Source organism: Apodemus sylvaticus, chromosome 2, assembly GCF_947179515.1.
Source record: "Apodemus sylvaticus chromosome 2, mApoSyl1.1, whole genome shotgun sequence".
Lineage (NCBI taxonomy): Eukaryota > Metazoa > Chordata > Mammalia > Rodentia > Muridae > Apodemus > Apodemus sylvaticus.
In genome coordinates this window covers 187,829,743-187,847,171 of record NC_067473.1, presented here as the reverse complement: position 1 = coordinate 187,847,171, position 17,429 = coordinate 187,829,743, and the positions used below count along the sequence as shown (strand labels likewise).

Here is a 17,429-nt window from a genome sequence, read left to right as displayed (position 1 = left end):
CCTTTGAAGTTGACTATGATGTGCAAAGGCTTTATTACATTGTTTACATTCATAAGGTTTCTCTCCAGAATGTGTTGCTTTATGTATATGGAGACTAATATAATACCCAAAGGCTTTACCACATTCATTACACTTGAAAGGCTTCTCTCCAGTATGAATTCTTTCATGTCTTTTACAGTCACGAAGGCTTGGAAAGGCTTTATCACACTGATTACATTTGTAAGGTTTCTCTCCAGTATGTTTTCTTTTATGTATTTGTAGATAAGTAGGAAATGCAAAAACTTTACCACACTGATTACATTTGTAAGGTTTCTCTCCAGTATGTTTTCTTTTATGCTCTTGGAGATAACTTTGTCGTGTAAAGACTTTATCACATTGATTACATTTGTAAGGTTTCTCTCCAGTATGTGTTCTTTTATGTACTTGGAGATGACTTTTTAGTCTAAAGGTTTTACCACATTGATTACATTCATAGGGTTTCTCTCCAGTATGTATTCTTTTATGTGTTTTAAGATAACTGTGTTGGGAATAGGCTTTACCACACTGATTACATTTATAGGGCTTCTCTCCAGTATGTGTTCTTTTATGTTTTGGGAGAGAACTGAGATATGCAAAGGCTTTACCACATTGATTACATTTGTAAGGCTTCTCTCCAGTATGAATTTTTTCATGTCTTTTAAGTCTATGAAGATGTGGAAAGGCTTTACCACATTGGTTACATTCATAGAGTTTCTCTCCAGTATCTGTTATTATTTTATGATTTTTGAGACGACATTTATAGGCTTTACCACATTGATTAAATTTGTAAGATTTCTCTCTAGTATGTGTTCTTTTATGTTTTTGGAGAATACAGTGATATGCAAAGGCTTTACCACATTGGTTACATTCATAGGGTTTCTCTCCAGTATCTGTTATTATTTTATGACTTTTGAGACTACTACGGCATTTATAGGCTTTACCACAATGATTACATTTGTAAGGTTTCTCTCCAGTATGTGTTCTTTTATGCACTTGGAGATGGCTTTGTCGTGCAAAGGTTTTACCACATTGATTACATTCATAGGGTTTCTCTCCAGTATGTGTTCTTTTATGCACTTGGAGATAACTTTGTTGTGCAAAGGCTTTACCACATTGATTACATTCATAGGGTTTCTCTCCAGTGTGTATTATTTTATGTTTGTGGAGAGTACTATAATGTGCAAAGGCTTTGCCACATTGATTACATTTGTAAGGTTTCTCTCTTGTATGTGTTCTTTTATGCATTTGGAAACTATTAAGATATACAAAGGCTTTACCACACTGATTACATTTGTAAGGTTTCTTTCTAGTATGAATTCTTTCATGCTTTTGAAGTTTACTATAATGTGCAAAAGCTTTATCACATCTATTGCATTTGTAGGGTTTCTCTCTAGTATGTGTTTTTTTATGTATTTGGAGACTACTGTGATGTACAAAGGCTTCACCATGTTGAATACCTTCACAGAGTTTCTCTCCAGAATGAATTCTTTCATGCTTTTGAGGAAAACCGTGACTTGCAAAGGCTTTTCCACATTGAGTATATTCAGAGGGTTTCTCTCCAGTAAGACTTCTTTCATACCTGCAAAGGTAATTGACACATGTGAAACTTTACCACAATCACTATGCTAATGGATCATTTTATCTGTAGGAATTAATTTTACCTGTAGAAATCAGTTTTACAATTTGGTCTAATTGTAAAGAGGACTCACTCCTTAAGTTTTATCACTTTGTTTACATTCATGTTTTCCCCTTCATTATGAGTTATTTTGTGTCTTTTAAAATACAATCTGTAGTCGGGCGGTGGTGGCGCATGCCTGTAATCCCAGCACTTGGCAGGAGGGACAGACAGATTTCTGAGTTCGAGGCCAGCCTGGTCTACAGAGTGAGTTCCAGGACAGCCAGGACTACACAGAGAAACTCTGTCTCAAAAAACCAAAACCAAAACAAAACAAAACAAAACAAAAAACCCACAATCTATAATTGTAAGGACGTTTATTACATGGCTCACATTTGTAGTGTCCTTTTTTCCCTATGAAGTTTTTCACATATTTGAAGAGAACTGAAAGAGCTCATAGCTTTACTATACTGAGTACACGCATACATTCTCCTATATTGTGAAATACACTACATTTGCAAAGTAAGCTAGGACAAACAGAGAAGAATTTCCACATTCCTATTACTCATAGGGATTTTCTGTAGTGTGAGTTTTTGGATGCACTGCCAATGAAGTTGGAAAAAACAACTAATTATAAGTTTGTAATACATTGAGAAAGTCTACTTAAATAGGGAATACTACATATCTTCTAATTGTTCTGGGAGAGGGGTACATTGCTTCTTTCAATATCCCTATGCTCACATGGCTTGTGTCCATTTAATAGGTATATCACAGGATATACCTATTAAAAGAAGAATAGCAAATTAAAGATTTCCACATTGCATTCACAGTTTGACATTTTGTTCATCATAGGCATGTGGTATATGGATACTTGACTCTCATAAACTTCCCCTCTCACTTAAACTTAGCAGTGTTGCTACAAGTATATGAGCAACACCAGCTATACTATAGATGCTTGCTTATTAGAAACATGTACTTGTCACTATATATATATATATATATATATATATATATATATATATATATATTTACTATAATCACTATGCCAATGGATCATTTTATCTGTATATATAATATATATATTAGGTGACAAGTATATATATCAATACATGAGTGGTATTAGACTAAATAGACTGGCAGTTCTATAGAGTAGCTGCAGTGTGGCTATGATTCAAATGATGATACCTATTAAGGCATTGTTTCCTTGAAATGCCTTGCAAACACAAATCAGACACCTGACATTGAGGTACATGGATTTGTGAGAATTTAATAATCAATACACTTAAAGAAGTGCTTTTTTTTTTACACTGTTGCTTTTCTTTAAAACTTCCAGGATACATTAAAACTTCTTCAGAGGCATATTCAACCAACTTGCATATGAATATTACCTTCCATGTCTTCTAGAACTTTGACAATGTTCTTCAATATTATGTTCTTCCCAATTGCAGCCTAAAATACAGTACCAGAAATTGTTTGATATATTATTGGAAATTAGTCAGATTTTAAGTTACTATCTTCAGTGAATCTGATTTATCCACCTAATTTTTCCTCATTCTCAATTGAAGGTATAGAAGAGCATCAGTAACAAAGAAACCATTGCTCCCTTGTTTTAAAAAGTGGAGGAAAATTTACTGACTTACCTATAGCAGTAAGGTTGCTGTAGGTCTCTAGCATTACATCTTTGTAGAGATTCTTCTGTGAAGGATCCAGCAAAGCCCATTCTTCCCAAGTGAAGTTCACATGCACATCATCATAGGTCACTGCATCCTAAAATATCCCATACATGTGTACAACACAAAGCATGATACTGGCATCATTATAAAATAAATGTATACTTTATTGACAATATATTCATATAATTTTGGTGCTTCACCCACTTATTTCTTGACCCAGAAGTTCTACTGTTATCTTAAAAGGAAACTGAATAAATGAGGTTCACCTCTGTCATTTCTTTGCTCTTTGAATAGGATATAGCCTTACAAGAAAAATGACAGTTAACAGAGAGAGAGAGAGAGAGAGAGAGAGAGAGAGAGAGAGAGAGAGAGAGAGAGAGAGAAGCAAACAGTACTAAGCAAACATCAGAGAAATTGTACGAACAATTACTAACTACAAAAAAGGATGATAGATTGGGTGTATTGGCTCATGCTTTTAATCTCAGCAGTCAGGAGGCAGAGACAGGTGTATCTCATTGAGTTGGATGCTAGCATGGTCTATCCAGGACAGTTAAAGGTATATATTAAGACCCAGTCTCCCTTTTAAAAACAATTAAACAAGGAAGATAGAACTCAGAGGTTTTTATTGAAATTTCTATAAAGAATTAAACATTCACTCCAGTTCTGTATTCATCTTCCAGAATCATAAGGTGCCCAAGTTTAAGCTGTAACATTAATGATATCTTATTAAAAGGGGATATTTAGTTACAAATGGGCAGATGAAAATATTAGTAATGTAAATGTTGATCCTAATTGTTGTTAAACACGGGGCAGGAGAGATGCTCAGCAGTGAAGAGCTCTTGCTCTTGCAAGTAATTGGGCTCAATTGCCAGTACTTACAAGGGGGCTCACAACTATCCATTACTCCAAGTTCAGGAAGTCTGAGGCCATCTTCTGACAACTATGAGGACCAGGCCCACATGAGGTGTATATTTATGCATATAGGCAAAACACTCATATTCATTAAAAAAAACCAAAACAAACACAGCAGGTAGGAAGAATGTCACGAACCTGCAATTCAATGACTCAGAAAGCTCAGGCAGTAAAACTCATGAATACATGCCATCCTGAGGAACAGAATATTCTCTCCGCCAAATTTCAAAATTCACAATGTGGATTCAACACAACAGCATATGCTTGACATGTACCAAAACCTGCATTCTAGGATTATCAGCCAATAATATAAAAACAAACAAACAAAAAGTCAGGCATGTTGGCCCACATTTAATCCCAACACTCTGGAGACAGAGATACACAGAGAAACTTTGTCTTCAAAAACAAAACCAACAAAATTAAAAATATAAAAACACCAGGCTCATTAGGTAGCTATATTCAGCTGTCCATAGCAGTTGTCTCATAGCTTAGTTATCTCAACATCTCTGGTCTCAAAATGCAACTCAGGCTTTATCCTCACAGGTTCATGCAATGCATGCTCGCAGTATCCTCCCTCACTGGGACTCTGACCCTGCCACATAGATGGCTGGAACTATGCTAAGCTTAAATCACAGGGGAAGAATCTATGACCTTAAATTTTACATCTGTCTTATTTCCAGAACTTGGGCTGCAAGGTTTGGATTCTAAATTTGGATGGACCACACTTAGACCATGGCTTTAGCAGGTTTTGTATGACGTTCCTTCCTGGCTCTAGGAATCACTTTGCCTATTCCTTCCATTAATTGAGGACTTAGCAGGAGGAAGTGTTACCCTTCTCTTTAATGGTGATATTTAATGGTGACATTCTCTTTGAAAATTCATGCCTCTGTTTCAGCATTTGATTGCCATTTGAAAGTAAGTACTGCTATTTTCTTCTAAAAACTACAGACTTTGCATTTATTTGTCCCACTTATTGCTTTTTTTTTATTGTAGTTCTCAAGGAGTCACTACTAATAATCATCCATCATATTCAATTTCTATCTAAGAATTCAGATAATTATTTTTTAATTCTGCATTACTTAATTTTTCAGGGTATAGGCAGAATAAGAAAGATTTTGGATCAAAATGCCACATAAATAACCTCTAGCTAAATTTTTCATGGAGTCCATTTTCTACTGAAATCCTATGAACTCAATTTCTGTCTATATTACTGGAAATATTCCAATCTTCCAGGTGCTACAAGAATAGCTGATTAAGCTATGAGTACAGTTTTCTATTCCGTTTGCCATCTCAAGTCCTGATAGTTTCCACATTCCTCCAAAAGAGAACATTCCCAGGTTCTATCCAGAAGCAAAATCACTTTTTGCGTACCAATTTTTTTGTTCTAAGTTGCTATTAGCTGCCCAAAAGCATTAGCTGAGGTAATGAACAGGTTTACTTGTTTAGTCCTGTTAGAACACAGTCCATCATTTTTGGAGCTTAGGATAGAAACTCAAGCTTCAAGAAAATGAAGGCAAAAACCATGGATAAACATTGTTTCCTGGCTTGCCCTCTTGCTTGGCCACTGTCTCAATTTCAGCTAGCTCTCTTATTCAGCCAAGGTCCACTTGCTTAGGGATCCTGACACCCTCAGTGGAAAAGACTTCCCATATGAATCAACACTCCACACAATCTCTCACTGACACAGCATCAAGCCATTTTGATGAGGGCATGCTCTCAAGTGAGGGTCCCTCAGAGGACTGTAGGCTTTAACATGTTGACAATTGGAGCTACTTAGAACACACAAAGACAATAATATATTAAAAACTTTTAAAAGCCCAAATCCAATGTGCTAACCATATCACTAAAGCAGAAAAATGCAAACCTTGTTGATATCAACAACTGGAAAACAGACTTGCCAAAAGATGAGGAGAGGCAAACCTTTAGGATCAAAAAGAGTGATTCTCCACAAAGTGTTTCTCTACAAAAAGTCCCCAAACTATCAAAAACTTGAGAAACTCCTAACAATATAGTAAATTTTCAGAAGAAAGAAATAGGTAAAGGTCTATCATCTTTCAAAGAAATAACAATATAATTAGATTATAATAAATAAAATCACATAACATAAGTGGCACCACAAATTAAAGGAGTCAGAAAGACAGACCTATAAGTCTTTTAAACAACTACAAGATTATAATAAAAAATTAAAGATATTACAGACCAATACTCCGTCCCATACACTCTATTTCTCCTCTTTGCCAATACTAGAAAATAGATTGGAAGTAGCAAACCGCCAATCAGTTGGACAAAGACGCAGTGTAAGGAATGGGAAAAGTTTTTATTTTCCCCCAAATCCCTATTTTATAGAAGACCAATATACAAAATATATAAAGACGTCAAGAAACTAGATTTTTCAAAGCAAAAATTCCAATTAAAAATAGGGTATATATCTAAACAGAGAATTTTTAACAGAAGAGTCTCAAATGGCTGAGAAAGAATTAAAAGAAATCTTCACCATCTTAGCCATCAGGAAATCAAAACTACTTTGAGAATCCATCTTATATGGCTAAGATCAACAATACAAGTGATGCTGGCAAGGATGGGGAGAAAGGGGAAATTTTGTCCATTGCTTATGGGATTGCAAACTAAAACAGTCACGAGGGAAATCATTTTCTAAGAAAACCGAGAATCCATCTACCTCAAGACCCATCTATACTACTCTTGGGCATTTGTCCAAAAGGTGTTCCATCCTGCCATAAGGACATTTGCTCAACTAAGTTTATGGCATATTTATTCATACTACATAGAAACTGGAAACAACCTAGATGTCCATCAACTGAAGAATAGATAAGCAAAATGTACATTTACACAATGTAATATCACTCAATTGTTTTAAACAAAATGGCATCATGAATTTATAGGCAAGTGAATGCATCTACCACAAAAAAAAAAAAATCACCCTGAGGTAACCCAGACCCAGGATAACTGCCATGCCACCTGGCAGGAACTTGACATCGACCAATGTGAAGTTCCTCTCCCAGCCTTTGAGTGGAAACTCCTGTGTCAGCCATAATCCCCTCCACCTAGGGTGGAGTGCTCAGACAAAGGTGAAGCCTATTGTTCTTCAAAGACCTACAGTCTCCTGAGAAACACTAGCCACCTGTGGAGCAACTGAACTGATTCTCCTGAGAAGCTTCCAGACTTTTTCCCCTGCCTATATATATATTGGGAGTTCATTAAACTTTGAGACCTTGAATAGCAGGTGTTATCTTGGTCTCCGCCTCTTTTTTGCCACCTTCCCATACATCCCCAGATTCCCTTCCAGGTAACCCGTTTGATGTAACTGCGGGCAGTTCAGATAACAGATATGGTATGCATTCACTTATAAGTGGATATTACCTATTTAGGTAAATAACAATCAAGCTATATACCACAAACCCAGAGAAGTAAAGAGTAGGACTATATGGGGGAAAGCATTGATCTCCCCCCAGAGGGGAAATAAGAATAGTTTTGGTGAATAGATTGGGTTTTATGCAAACAGGAGTAGAAGGATCAGTTGGGGTAGGATGAAGGGAGAGAGTACAGTGTAGGGATAAACAGCTGGAATTAGGGAACATTTGGGGGTTAGTGTAGAAACTCAGTGCATTGGCAACTTCCTGTAATCTATGAAGGTGACTCTAATGAGGACTCCTAGTAATGAAGTCTGAACTGGCCATCCTTTGTAGCCAGGCAGGGCTTCAGTATTGGAAATGGGTTACATTTGGTTGAGTTGTTGGCCAAGGAAGTCCCTTGGAGTCCCTAGGACAAAACTGAAGTCTGACACTTTCCCTCAGTAAAACTGAGGAAAACTGACAGCAGGGCCTCATCACTGAAGACAAATACCACACAGTTCTCTGAATATAGAGGTCAAGCGGTGCAGGCTTTGAGCCTTTACTCATATGTTCTAGTCTCTTGGAGGAGAGAAGGTACTCTACAGGATAGAGAAAGAGAAACCTGGACACTAAACTAGCTACAAAACTCTCCATTTACAATTGGTCGTTCCTGAAAGATGTACTGGGGTATGATGGTAATAAACTTGCTTGGGTGGCCAACCAATGCTTAGTTTAACTTGAGGCCCAGGACATGAGAGAGAACCCATGACTACCACTGCCTGGATTTCTGGGAACCTTACAGAGTCTTAATTGGCAAGCATGGAACTAGCATGGATTTGTACCTGGTCCTCTGCTGATATGTTATAGCTGTTAGCTTGGTATTTTTGTGGGACAGTGGGAACAGGTGTAACTCTGATTCTTTTGCTTGATCTTGAAACTTTTTTCCTCCTAGGTTGCCTTGTCCAGCCTCTTTTTCTATCTTGCTTTGTTTCATTTGGCTTCCTCTCTTGGAGGTCTGCTCCTTTCTGAAGAGGAAACAGAGGAAGGGGTGTGCATCTTGGGGAGAGGAGGAGAGGAGAAGAAAGGAGGGGGGTAGCTGGGAGGAGTGGAGAGAGGGGAAACAGTGGTTGGGAATATATTGTATGAGAGAAAAATTTATTTTTAATTGAAAAATTAATTCACTATTGCTTAAATAAAAGTGCAAAGAAGAAGGAAGGCAATAATGAACACAGAAATGTGAAATAGTGAAAGCAGGGACAGCATGATTGTGACAGATACAGTTCTTATTCTGTTTGTGCAGAGGGTGATCACACAGGTGTGTAAAAGTATCTTTTATCTGCCTAGTATAATTGTCAGCTTCCTCCATCTGCTAGCCTAGGCCTAGCCCTGGAAGCTTCTAGCCTCTGTACAATCTTATCTAGGCCTAGAATGTTTTCAGCCTCTGAGACTTACTGCTGAGTTAACTCACCCTCTCCTTTTTTTACTGAACTCTGGCTGGCTGGTCAACTCAGCTATTCTGGCTCAAACTCCTCTATGTGCTAACTGATTCAAACTGGCTTCTTTCACTTTTGAATGAATTGCTGCACTTGGCCTCAAATGAACTCTAACAATCTATTCTCATCTTCTGCCTCCTTCTCATTCTCTGGCTCATTCTATCTTCACTTGTGTCTAGCCTGTTCTCTCTCTCCAATCTGTCTTTGTAAACTCTCTCTGTAAATCTGCCTCCTCCTCTCTCCCTCTGTTGTTGCTGCTCCCTCTTATGTTGCCTTTCTTTCCGCTCTGTTCTTGTGAGGGTTGGACATATCCTTTTCTGTCAGATCTTTCTCTGATTCATCACTTTGTCTGCCACTCAATTAGACATTCCTTTCAAGGATGGGCGCTTACTTCTAAAACTAACTTTACCATTATTGTTTGGGATTAAAGGTATGTGCTAAGGACTGAGTTATACCACATCTAGAAACAGGTGTTTGTTTGTTTTTAGTAAGTAACACAATCACAGTGGTCACAATGTGATCAAATACCCTGCAACATAGGAGTTCATGACAAGCTCATTCTTGGGCCAGTCTATATCTGTGAAATCAGAAGTTTTGCTCTCAGCACTGTGAAATATATATCATGCAGGAAACAAAAGCAGGCCATTTTCTTCCACAAGTTTGGAATGTGGAATTATAGCACTTTCTATTCATTTCATTCCAAAGGATACTATTTCTTCTTTTTAAGAAAAACCAATGTTTGAATAACTATTCAACTGATAGAAATAAATATATGTTATACAGAATTGCTATGTTAATTATATAATACATTAAACATAAAGACTGATGTAGAAAAATGTTAAATGTTTAAACATTCTCCAAAGCAAAAATGAAAGTGTTACCATCTAAGGTAGGTTATTTAATGCAGGGAAAACAAAGAGATGAGTCACTTATCTAAAACTATTACATGTTTGTTCAACTGTTTCTTAACCTCATTTTTACTTTTTCATGCAGTATGACTCATTGGCAGAAAGCTCTCATGCTATCCAAATAAAGCCACTTTCTGCATTTTTACAGGATACTATAATAGCACATTTGCTTCTTATCTTATAACAACTCTTGATACAAAAAGCTTTCTATTTCATTTCTCTTCTCCACATACCACCAAAAAGAACATTAGCAAAAACCACTGAAGAATATTGTTTTTGCTCTGTGCTGTCTGCCCTTCATTTTCTATTGCTACACGCAGTGTAGACAAGATGGCTCAAGCTCTCATATCCATCTGACAAATAGGAGTGCACTAAAGATTAAATGAGATTAAGTGGGTTGACACTGCTTAACTGTAATTACATGCTGTTTCATGACCAAGAGAGCACTGACTATGAGAGTCTTTACAAGTACATAATCCTTTAACCATTGTCTTCATTCCTCTAGAATAATGTCCTCCTGAGGCAAGCAGCTTGTCCTCAAAAAAGTGAACATTGATGTCATTCTCATAATTAGGCCACTATGAATACAACTGTAATGAACATGACAATTCTGATACATCATTGAAAATTTCAAGTTAGTAGATACTAGTGGATACTGAGAAGATGGCAATTCTATCATTTTTATGAGAACTTTGTACAAGGGGTTACTTAGGTGTAGGTATTATGTCCAAATGCATCAGAATGCATACATTAAATATGTACAGTTTTACATCAAATATAACAACACAGCATGGTTTTAACTAATTTTAGTTGGTATCTGTGGAAAATCCCAACTTACTACTATCAGACTTTATTTTGCAGGCTAACACACAATCATGTGTCATATCCAGATTCATTGTTAAATTCTGGATCATGTTTATTTTCACTCCTTTTGTTTTCTCAATTAAATCATACTTAGTGAGGTATTGTTTATGTGACCCTAACAATGTATTCTATGTCACTAAAATCTAAACTAAAGCCCTCTTTCTTTGTATTTTATTTTACATCAGTTTGTTTCGCACACTGACTGAAATTTGCTAAATTCTAATTATGTAGAATACCTTTTACCCATTTATACAACTGCAAACAACATTAAAGTGATGTGTTCTCAAAAGGAAAAAAGAAAAAACTGGGTATGTTCAATTTGCAGCATAAATTTAAAACAATCCAAAAAAAATCCCTGACAATTTATAACAGGAAAGAGGACTGCAAAGCTATGTGCCATGTGAAAAAACTCAGAACCATCAATGGGATTATGTACACATTTTGGCACAGAGCTATAACAATCAAAAGGTTTATAACATTTGTTAAAGAATAAGGGGATGAAGAGAAAAGCCAAGAACATAAGCCACAGATTATAGTCAACTTTTTTTTTTCCTGAGACAGGTTTTCTCTGTGTAGTCCTGGCTGTCCTGGAACTCACTCTGTAGACCAGGCTAGCCTCCAAGTCAGAAATCTGCCTGCCTCTGCATCCCAAGTGCTGGGATTAAAGGCATGGGCCACCACTGCCAGACTTATAGTCAACTTTTAATCAAAAGACCAATGGAAAATCAGCCAGGAAAAATGTGAACTTGACCAAAGTTACCTATGATTACACGTGTATACAAGTTAAATAAACAAACTTCATGACTCCCACAAAAATAACTCAAAGTGACCCCTAAACTTATATTTCTCACCCTCCAGCCACTACTGATCTCACTTCCAAACAGCAAGGCCCCATGCTCTACAGCTCAGCAGTCCTCCATGCCTCTTTATGATCTCACACAAACCCAGTCCCTGAGCTCACATGCAAACCAGTGTTGAAGAATAATGTAATGTCTGTTTCCTGCCCTGTGGATTATGACACATGATGTGGAATCTGCCCTACTCACCTGCACACCACTATGCATACCTGTGAAACCTCTGCATCTCAGAAAATCCTTTTGTATCCTTGAGTTGAATTTCCCTGAATCTCACCACTGTGGCTGGTGGTAGTGGAAAGGTAAAGGGATTTTAATCAAATCTTGCTGAAGGATAATCCCCATCACCTCCTTTCTACCAATTTCTAAACTATGTGTAAAATTTATCACACAAAACTGAATGTGCAATGCAATGCTCAGAACTTCTAGAAACCAGACCTTTTGTTTTGACATCTGTCTTCCCACTGCACACCAAAAGTAATGCTTGTGTGTGCACACTGGGCAGTGATGTTATAAGTAACACAGCTTCCTATGATCAGAACTGCAGAGCCTCATCCTCCCCAGGGAATCCAAACTTAGGCAGGCTCACAGACCAAGGCCCTCTTACCAGGTACCAACAGAACTACAGTCTGGTTCACAGTCCATCCCAGTCCAATCAGATTGGACTCTGAAAGTCAACCTGAGTCAACCTGCTCTTCCCAGTGGCTGCTACAATTGCCACAATCACCAGTGGCATGGTTTGTGGTCTCCTTCACAGCAGTCTGATGCATCAGAGGAGATGTGGAAAGAACCTGCAAGTTACCTCCCACTGATGCTCCTCCTGTTTGCTAGCCTGCTCAGAGGACAGGAACAGCTCCCCTACTGGAGGATTAGAGATTAAATGACCCAGACAGCACAGGCCTTCCAGTTCTGCCTTCCACCCCATGGGCAAACAGAGCCCTGGTCTGATAAATTTTTATTTTAGTAGAATTTTCCACTCTCCCAGGGTACCTGTTCATCTTCCAAGATACAGGGTCCTTTGAACATTCCATTGCAGTGCAGCCATCCCTTTACTTCAAAGCTGGCAAGTCCTGTAGCCAAACTTCAGTCAAACTCAAACAGTAACAACAACGAAAGCAAAGGTGGTTATGAAATCAAGGAACAGTAAATGGGAGATGAATGAAAAAAGAAATAAAAAAAAAAATAAAGTACATGGCTGGTGCTAGGTTTGGAAGAAAGTTTGTTATAGATAAAAGGGAGAACATAGCTCCAGATGCAGGGAGATCAGTGGGAGTACAGAGTAGACTTGACCCTGAGCCACATCAGGCAGGAGTGAAAGGGAGAGGGGAGAGCCAGACTAAGGCCAGGAGGGTAAATGATAGATGAACAGGACCAGGTATTCAAAATGGTTGGATGACACAAGGAAAGGCAGCTGGGAGAAGGGCAGCCCAATCCCTAAGCTAGAGGGTGGATATGCTAGCCATACCCTGTCACAGGTAGGGACTGAAGGATGCTGGGAGAACCTGACAGTCAGGTCCACTCTGATTTGTTACACAGGCACCTAAGCCATTTGCCCCAGGGTTTAAGACTTAACAGTAGGGACAAATAAGGGGGCTGAAATGATTTAAATATAATCTCAAAAATTATTTTAAAAAGTCAAAACAGATTTTATGGTCCAATATTTTCTAGGGATTAGATAGGTGTACTAAAGCACAGCAAGTATTATTTACATCTCGTTTCTCAAGCTGTGTACTTTCAACCAGGAAAAAAAAAATCACATGCCTGCGAGGCAAAGCCACACCAGGTTGTCAAGATCTTCGGTGTTGGTTGAACTAATGTAACTAGAGTAATTTGGTTTTTAGAAATAAGTTAAGATCCTTATTTAGATTCTTGATTGGCCTGGTCTGTGAACCTATAAAAATGGCCATTTTGGACTTTTATTGATCATCTAAAATTGATGACCTGACTACCCAATGCTAATGACAACTACTGTCAAAGCAGGAAAGCTATCACTTTCCTTCCTCCACATCCCTTTCTTTGCTGTGAATACACCAGCTTCAAAGGTGCTCAGTGAACTCGATTCTTACACAGGTCCCTCTTTATTTCTAATTTCCCTAAAAAAGTCAGGGAGGTAGGAGGGACACTCATTCACTGGTCTCTCTTCCTTCTCATTAACCAGTCAGGGATCAGCCTGGAAGGAGCTGTAGGACTGTCTTCTATGCACTGGACAGCAGAGGCAAGATTAGGTGTTCAAAGCAAGTCTTAACTATATAGCATGAGGCAAGCCTGAGCTACAGAAGATATTGTTCTCAGAAGAAAACAAAAAAATCAAAGCACTTGAGAAAAAATAATAAAATCTGGAGTTTAAAATAAATAAATAAAAGATTTGAAAAAAAAAAAGATACTATCTGACCTTGATCCTTTGTTCTGTTAGTTGTTGAGACCTATAACCTGACACATACAGCCAAAGGCCTGTGTGCCAATCCTCTGAGATGACTTAACTATGTCAACGAAGATTGTATATATTTCCATAGGACAGTTCTCTAATTGGAAATTCAACATTCATTGGCTCAACCTCCCCAAATTGTACACCCATTGAATCTGGTCCATGGATTAATACATGCTGTGAAATTATAAAATCATCACCCAGCCTGAATAAGGTCCTTCTTCATAACGGTGACTCCTGCAGCTGACTCTCTTAAACTTTAGTCTGTGATCTAGCTACTGCCTACTTTGTTTCACCCTGCAGTGTACACAGTATACTGTTCCTCCTGTTCTGATCTGAAGGCAGAAGCCATGCTCTACATGCAGTTAGTTACATGATTTTAAATGAGTAATTTTAAAACTCTGTTATGATATATCCCTTTAACTTAAGGATTTAGGATGTTTAATCAAGAGGAAAGCAAGGTTATTGCCCTGAGAAGCCCCAAGTCAACACAGTTTGTCTCAGAAACATTTAAAAAAAAAAAGGCTGAAGATGCAGCTGTTTTAGAATTAATATGCCTTCCCAGGGAGAAATCACTCCACACACAATTAAAAGGTTAATTTTTAAAAATCTCTTTAATAATAGCTTGCATTCAATTCTGGTTTGTAGTAACATTGTTGAGAATTCTGGAATTTTGTTTTCTTTAAAAAACACAGAAATAGTACAAGAATGTGCTTTCCTTTTAAACCCAGGTGTGGGGATGTGAGGCTGCTTCTGACTGTCTGCAGCTGCTGACTATGATTTGCTTTATGCTCTGGCAGAAGCATGGTTTTGTCAGCTACAGACTTCTGTGATGGTGTGACCTCTGGAATTCCAGGAACTTTTTGGAGGGTACATAAATGTGAGGACCCCAAGAGACAAGGTGGGGGGTTATTGGTGTTTTAGGACAGTTAGTTATGGTTTGTTTGTAGCTGTGGTCAAAGAAGAAACAAAAGAAAGAAATTAATTTCAAGGATCTCTTTCTCCTCTATCCTTATTTCTCTCCTATCTGGTAGGGATGGTGGATAAAGGGTGGGAAAAGAAGAAACCACAAAATAGCAAAGACTAGCTGCACTGGTTAATGCTAAAACAGAAGCCAGCCTAGAACAAATTTTGAATTCCACATATGCTGTCACCCTTAAATCTCTTTTAGGTTCAGGTCCCAGGTTATGTTTTGAACAATTTAAATATGGATTAGAGATTGCAAGTCTAGTCACATAGACAGATGGGACATTTACCCAGCAAAGATATTCCCAGGATAATTTCTAAATACCCTAAAACAGAATGTCATTCTTCAGTAATAGGATCCTAAGTGGAAGGTCTCAAATGGTGAAAAACAGGAAAATGAGAAGATACAAAGTATATATGCTGGGGCAGGGAGGTCTTGATCAAAATATTTCTTAAGCTAAGTAAGGTTAAAATGAATACCTTGTTGTACAGTCCTTATATGGGGGAAATGGAAGGAAATGAGAGACATCTGTCAAATCAGCAGAAACATATGAAGAAACTATGAAGTCTAAGTTAACTGCTTCTGAGACAGAAAGCAGGCATCTAAAACTTTCCAAGAGGCTGTAAAACAATTAACCAAAGGTCATGAAAAGGGAACTAACAATTTACTGTAGGTACAAGGACAGAAGATAGAATATTGACTGGGTTTTAGTTATGGTCTTTAACTCCCCATGAAACTGTAAAGCTAGTAACAGATAAGGTATGTCTAGTCTTAATGGATGCATATGTAAACATTCTCTGTTGTAAATGTCTTATTAAAGTTATGATTTGAATTTATGTTTGAACTTTTGGTGAACTTGTGTAAAAAAAAAGGATGCTTGGAAAAACCATGTGATTTATTTCCCTAGGAAAGGTATAAAAACCTAGGAATGAAGCCATTGCAAGGACATTGTTACATAAGAGCAGGAGGAGAGAATAAGACAGGAAGGACTGCAGAGTAGAATAATTTAGAAATTAAAAGGAAGCTTAGAAATTAGGAGAGAACTTTTAAGAAATTTTTAAAGAACTTAGAAATAAAGATTAAAATTAGTTTTCAACGTGTCCCTTTTTCTTCCTGCGACTAGCAGGTGGAGATAAGGACAAAGGCTACCCGTTTTACTATAAGGTCCAAAGCCTCCGAGACAGCAGTTTCTGGCCCCAGGAGACCTCAGGCAGGTCAGCTACTACTGTAAAGTAACTTAGACTTAAGACAGGTAAAATTAACTTAGGTTTAAGACAGGTAAAATATCTCCCAAGACCAAGTCTTGACCCCGCCGACGCTCTTCCCCATCCGCTTAGATAGCCAGAGCTGGCCTCTGACAGTAAGCATTAGTAAATCTTGCACATCACCAACTCTACTCCTTTACACCACAGCTTAATATTGGATTGCTACCCAATACATGAGATGCCTTTTACAACCTCCACAAAACTAATTCCAAATGGATCATACACCTTAATGCTAAATGCCAAGGGCAGCACTTGTAGAAACTAGGGCTCTCCGAGTTTCTCATCCTGCCAAGGATGCTTCCACTCCAGGTCCTAACTTCAGAGATTGCCTGAGCTCATCTCACAACACTCAGTAGGCATTTCCCACAAGCCACTCTTCCAAATGCTCTGAGCAGATACAGCTGCCTTTGTGAAGTTATTCAGAGACTACCCTTGGGTCCAGCGAGTGGCTAGGACCTCACATGTGTCCGCAGGTTCCCATCCATCCCCGGAAAAGATCCATCACAGGAGCTCCCACTGCTCAGCCCCTGCTCCTCCCCGTTGTTGGCAGTGACCGTGTTGTGCTCACCATGTTGCAACTTCCGAGCTTGCCCGAGAGCAGCACCTCGCAGTACCCAGAAGCAGGGCTCAGAGCACATCGCACAGAACCATTCAAATCTGCTCTGCAGTTAAGCGGAACCAGCCGCATGGCACCCGATAGAGCCCTCCTTCCCTTCTGACTGGCAGATCTGCTGAAACTCTGATTGGCCAGTGAGTCTTGAGTGACATGAGCACACTCTAACCCTAAGGTATACAGCATTTTTCCAACTCTGCAGGGATTTGCTTTCCAGTAGATCTTGTGCCCATCACCCAATAGCCTACCCATCTGTCTCCCACCCATCTCCGGGGAGGGCCCACCACTCCAGCTCCCACTACTCAGTCATTTGCTCCTCCCCTTTGTGGGCAGAGACCCTGTGCTCACCAGGTCCTAACTTCAGAGATTGACTGAGCTCACCTCACAACACTCAGTAGGCATTTCCCCTTCTTCCTCCTGGAATCAAGGTAGATAGCACGCATAGCCCATTACTCAACTTGCAGTAAAGTTA

General features: G+C 38.5%; 1 protein-coding gene across 1 annotated transcript; it reads right to left on the bottom strand.

Moving 5' to 3' along the window:
• Positions 1-288: 288 nt before the first annotated feature.
• Positions 289-16,982, bottom strand: LOC127678178 (zinc finger protein 120-like; the record flags this gene model as incomplete). The annotated part of the gene is made up of 5 exons (XM_052172937.1): positions 16,806-16,982; positions 3,274-3,394; positions 3,022-3,082; positions 789-1,597; positions 289-617 (listed from the first exon to the last, which is right to left on the bottom strand). Coding segments are annotated over exons 1-5 (1,497 nt in total), but the record flags the coding sequence as incomplete, so codon positions are not given.
• Positions 16,983-17,429: the final 447 nt, after the last annotated feature.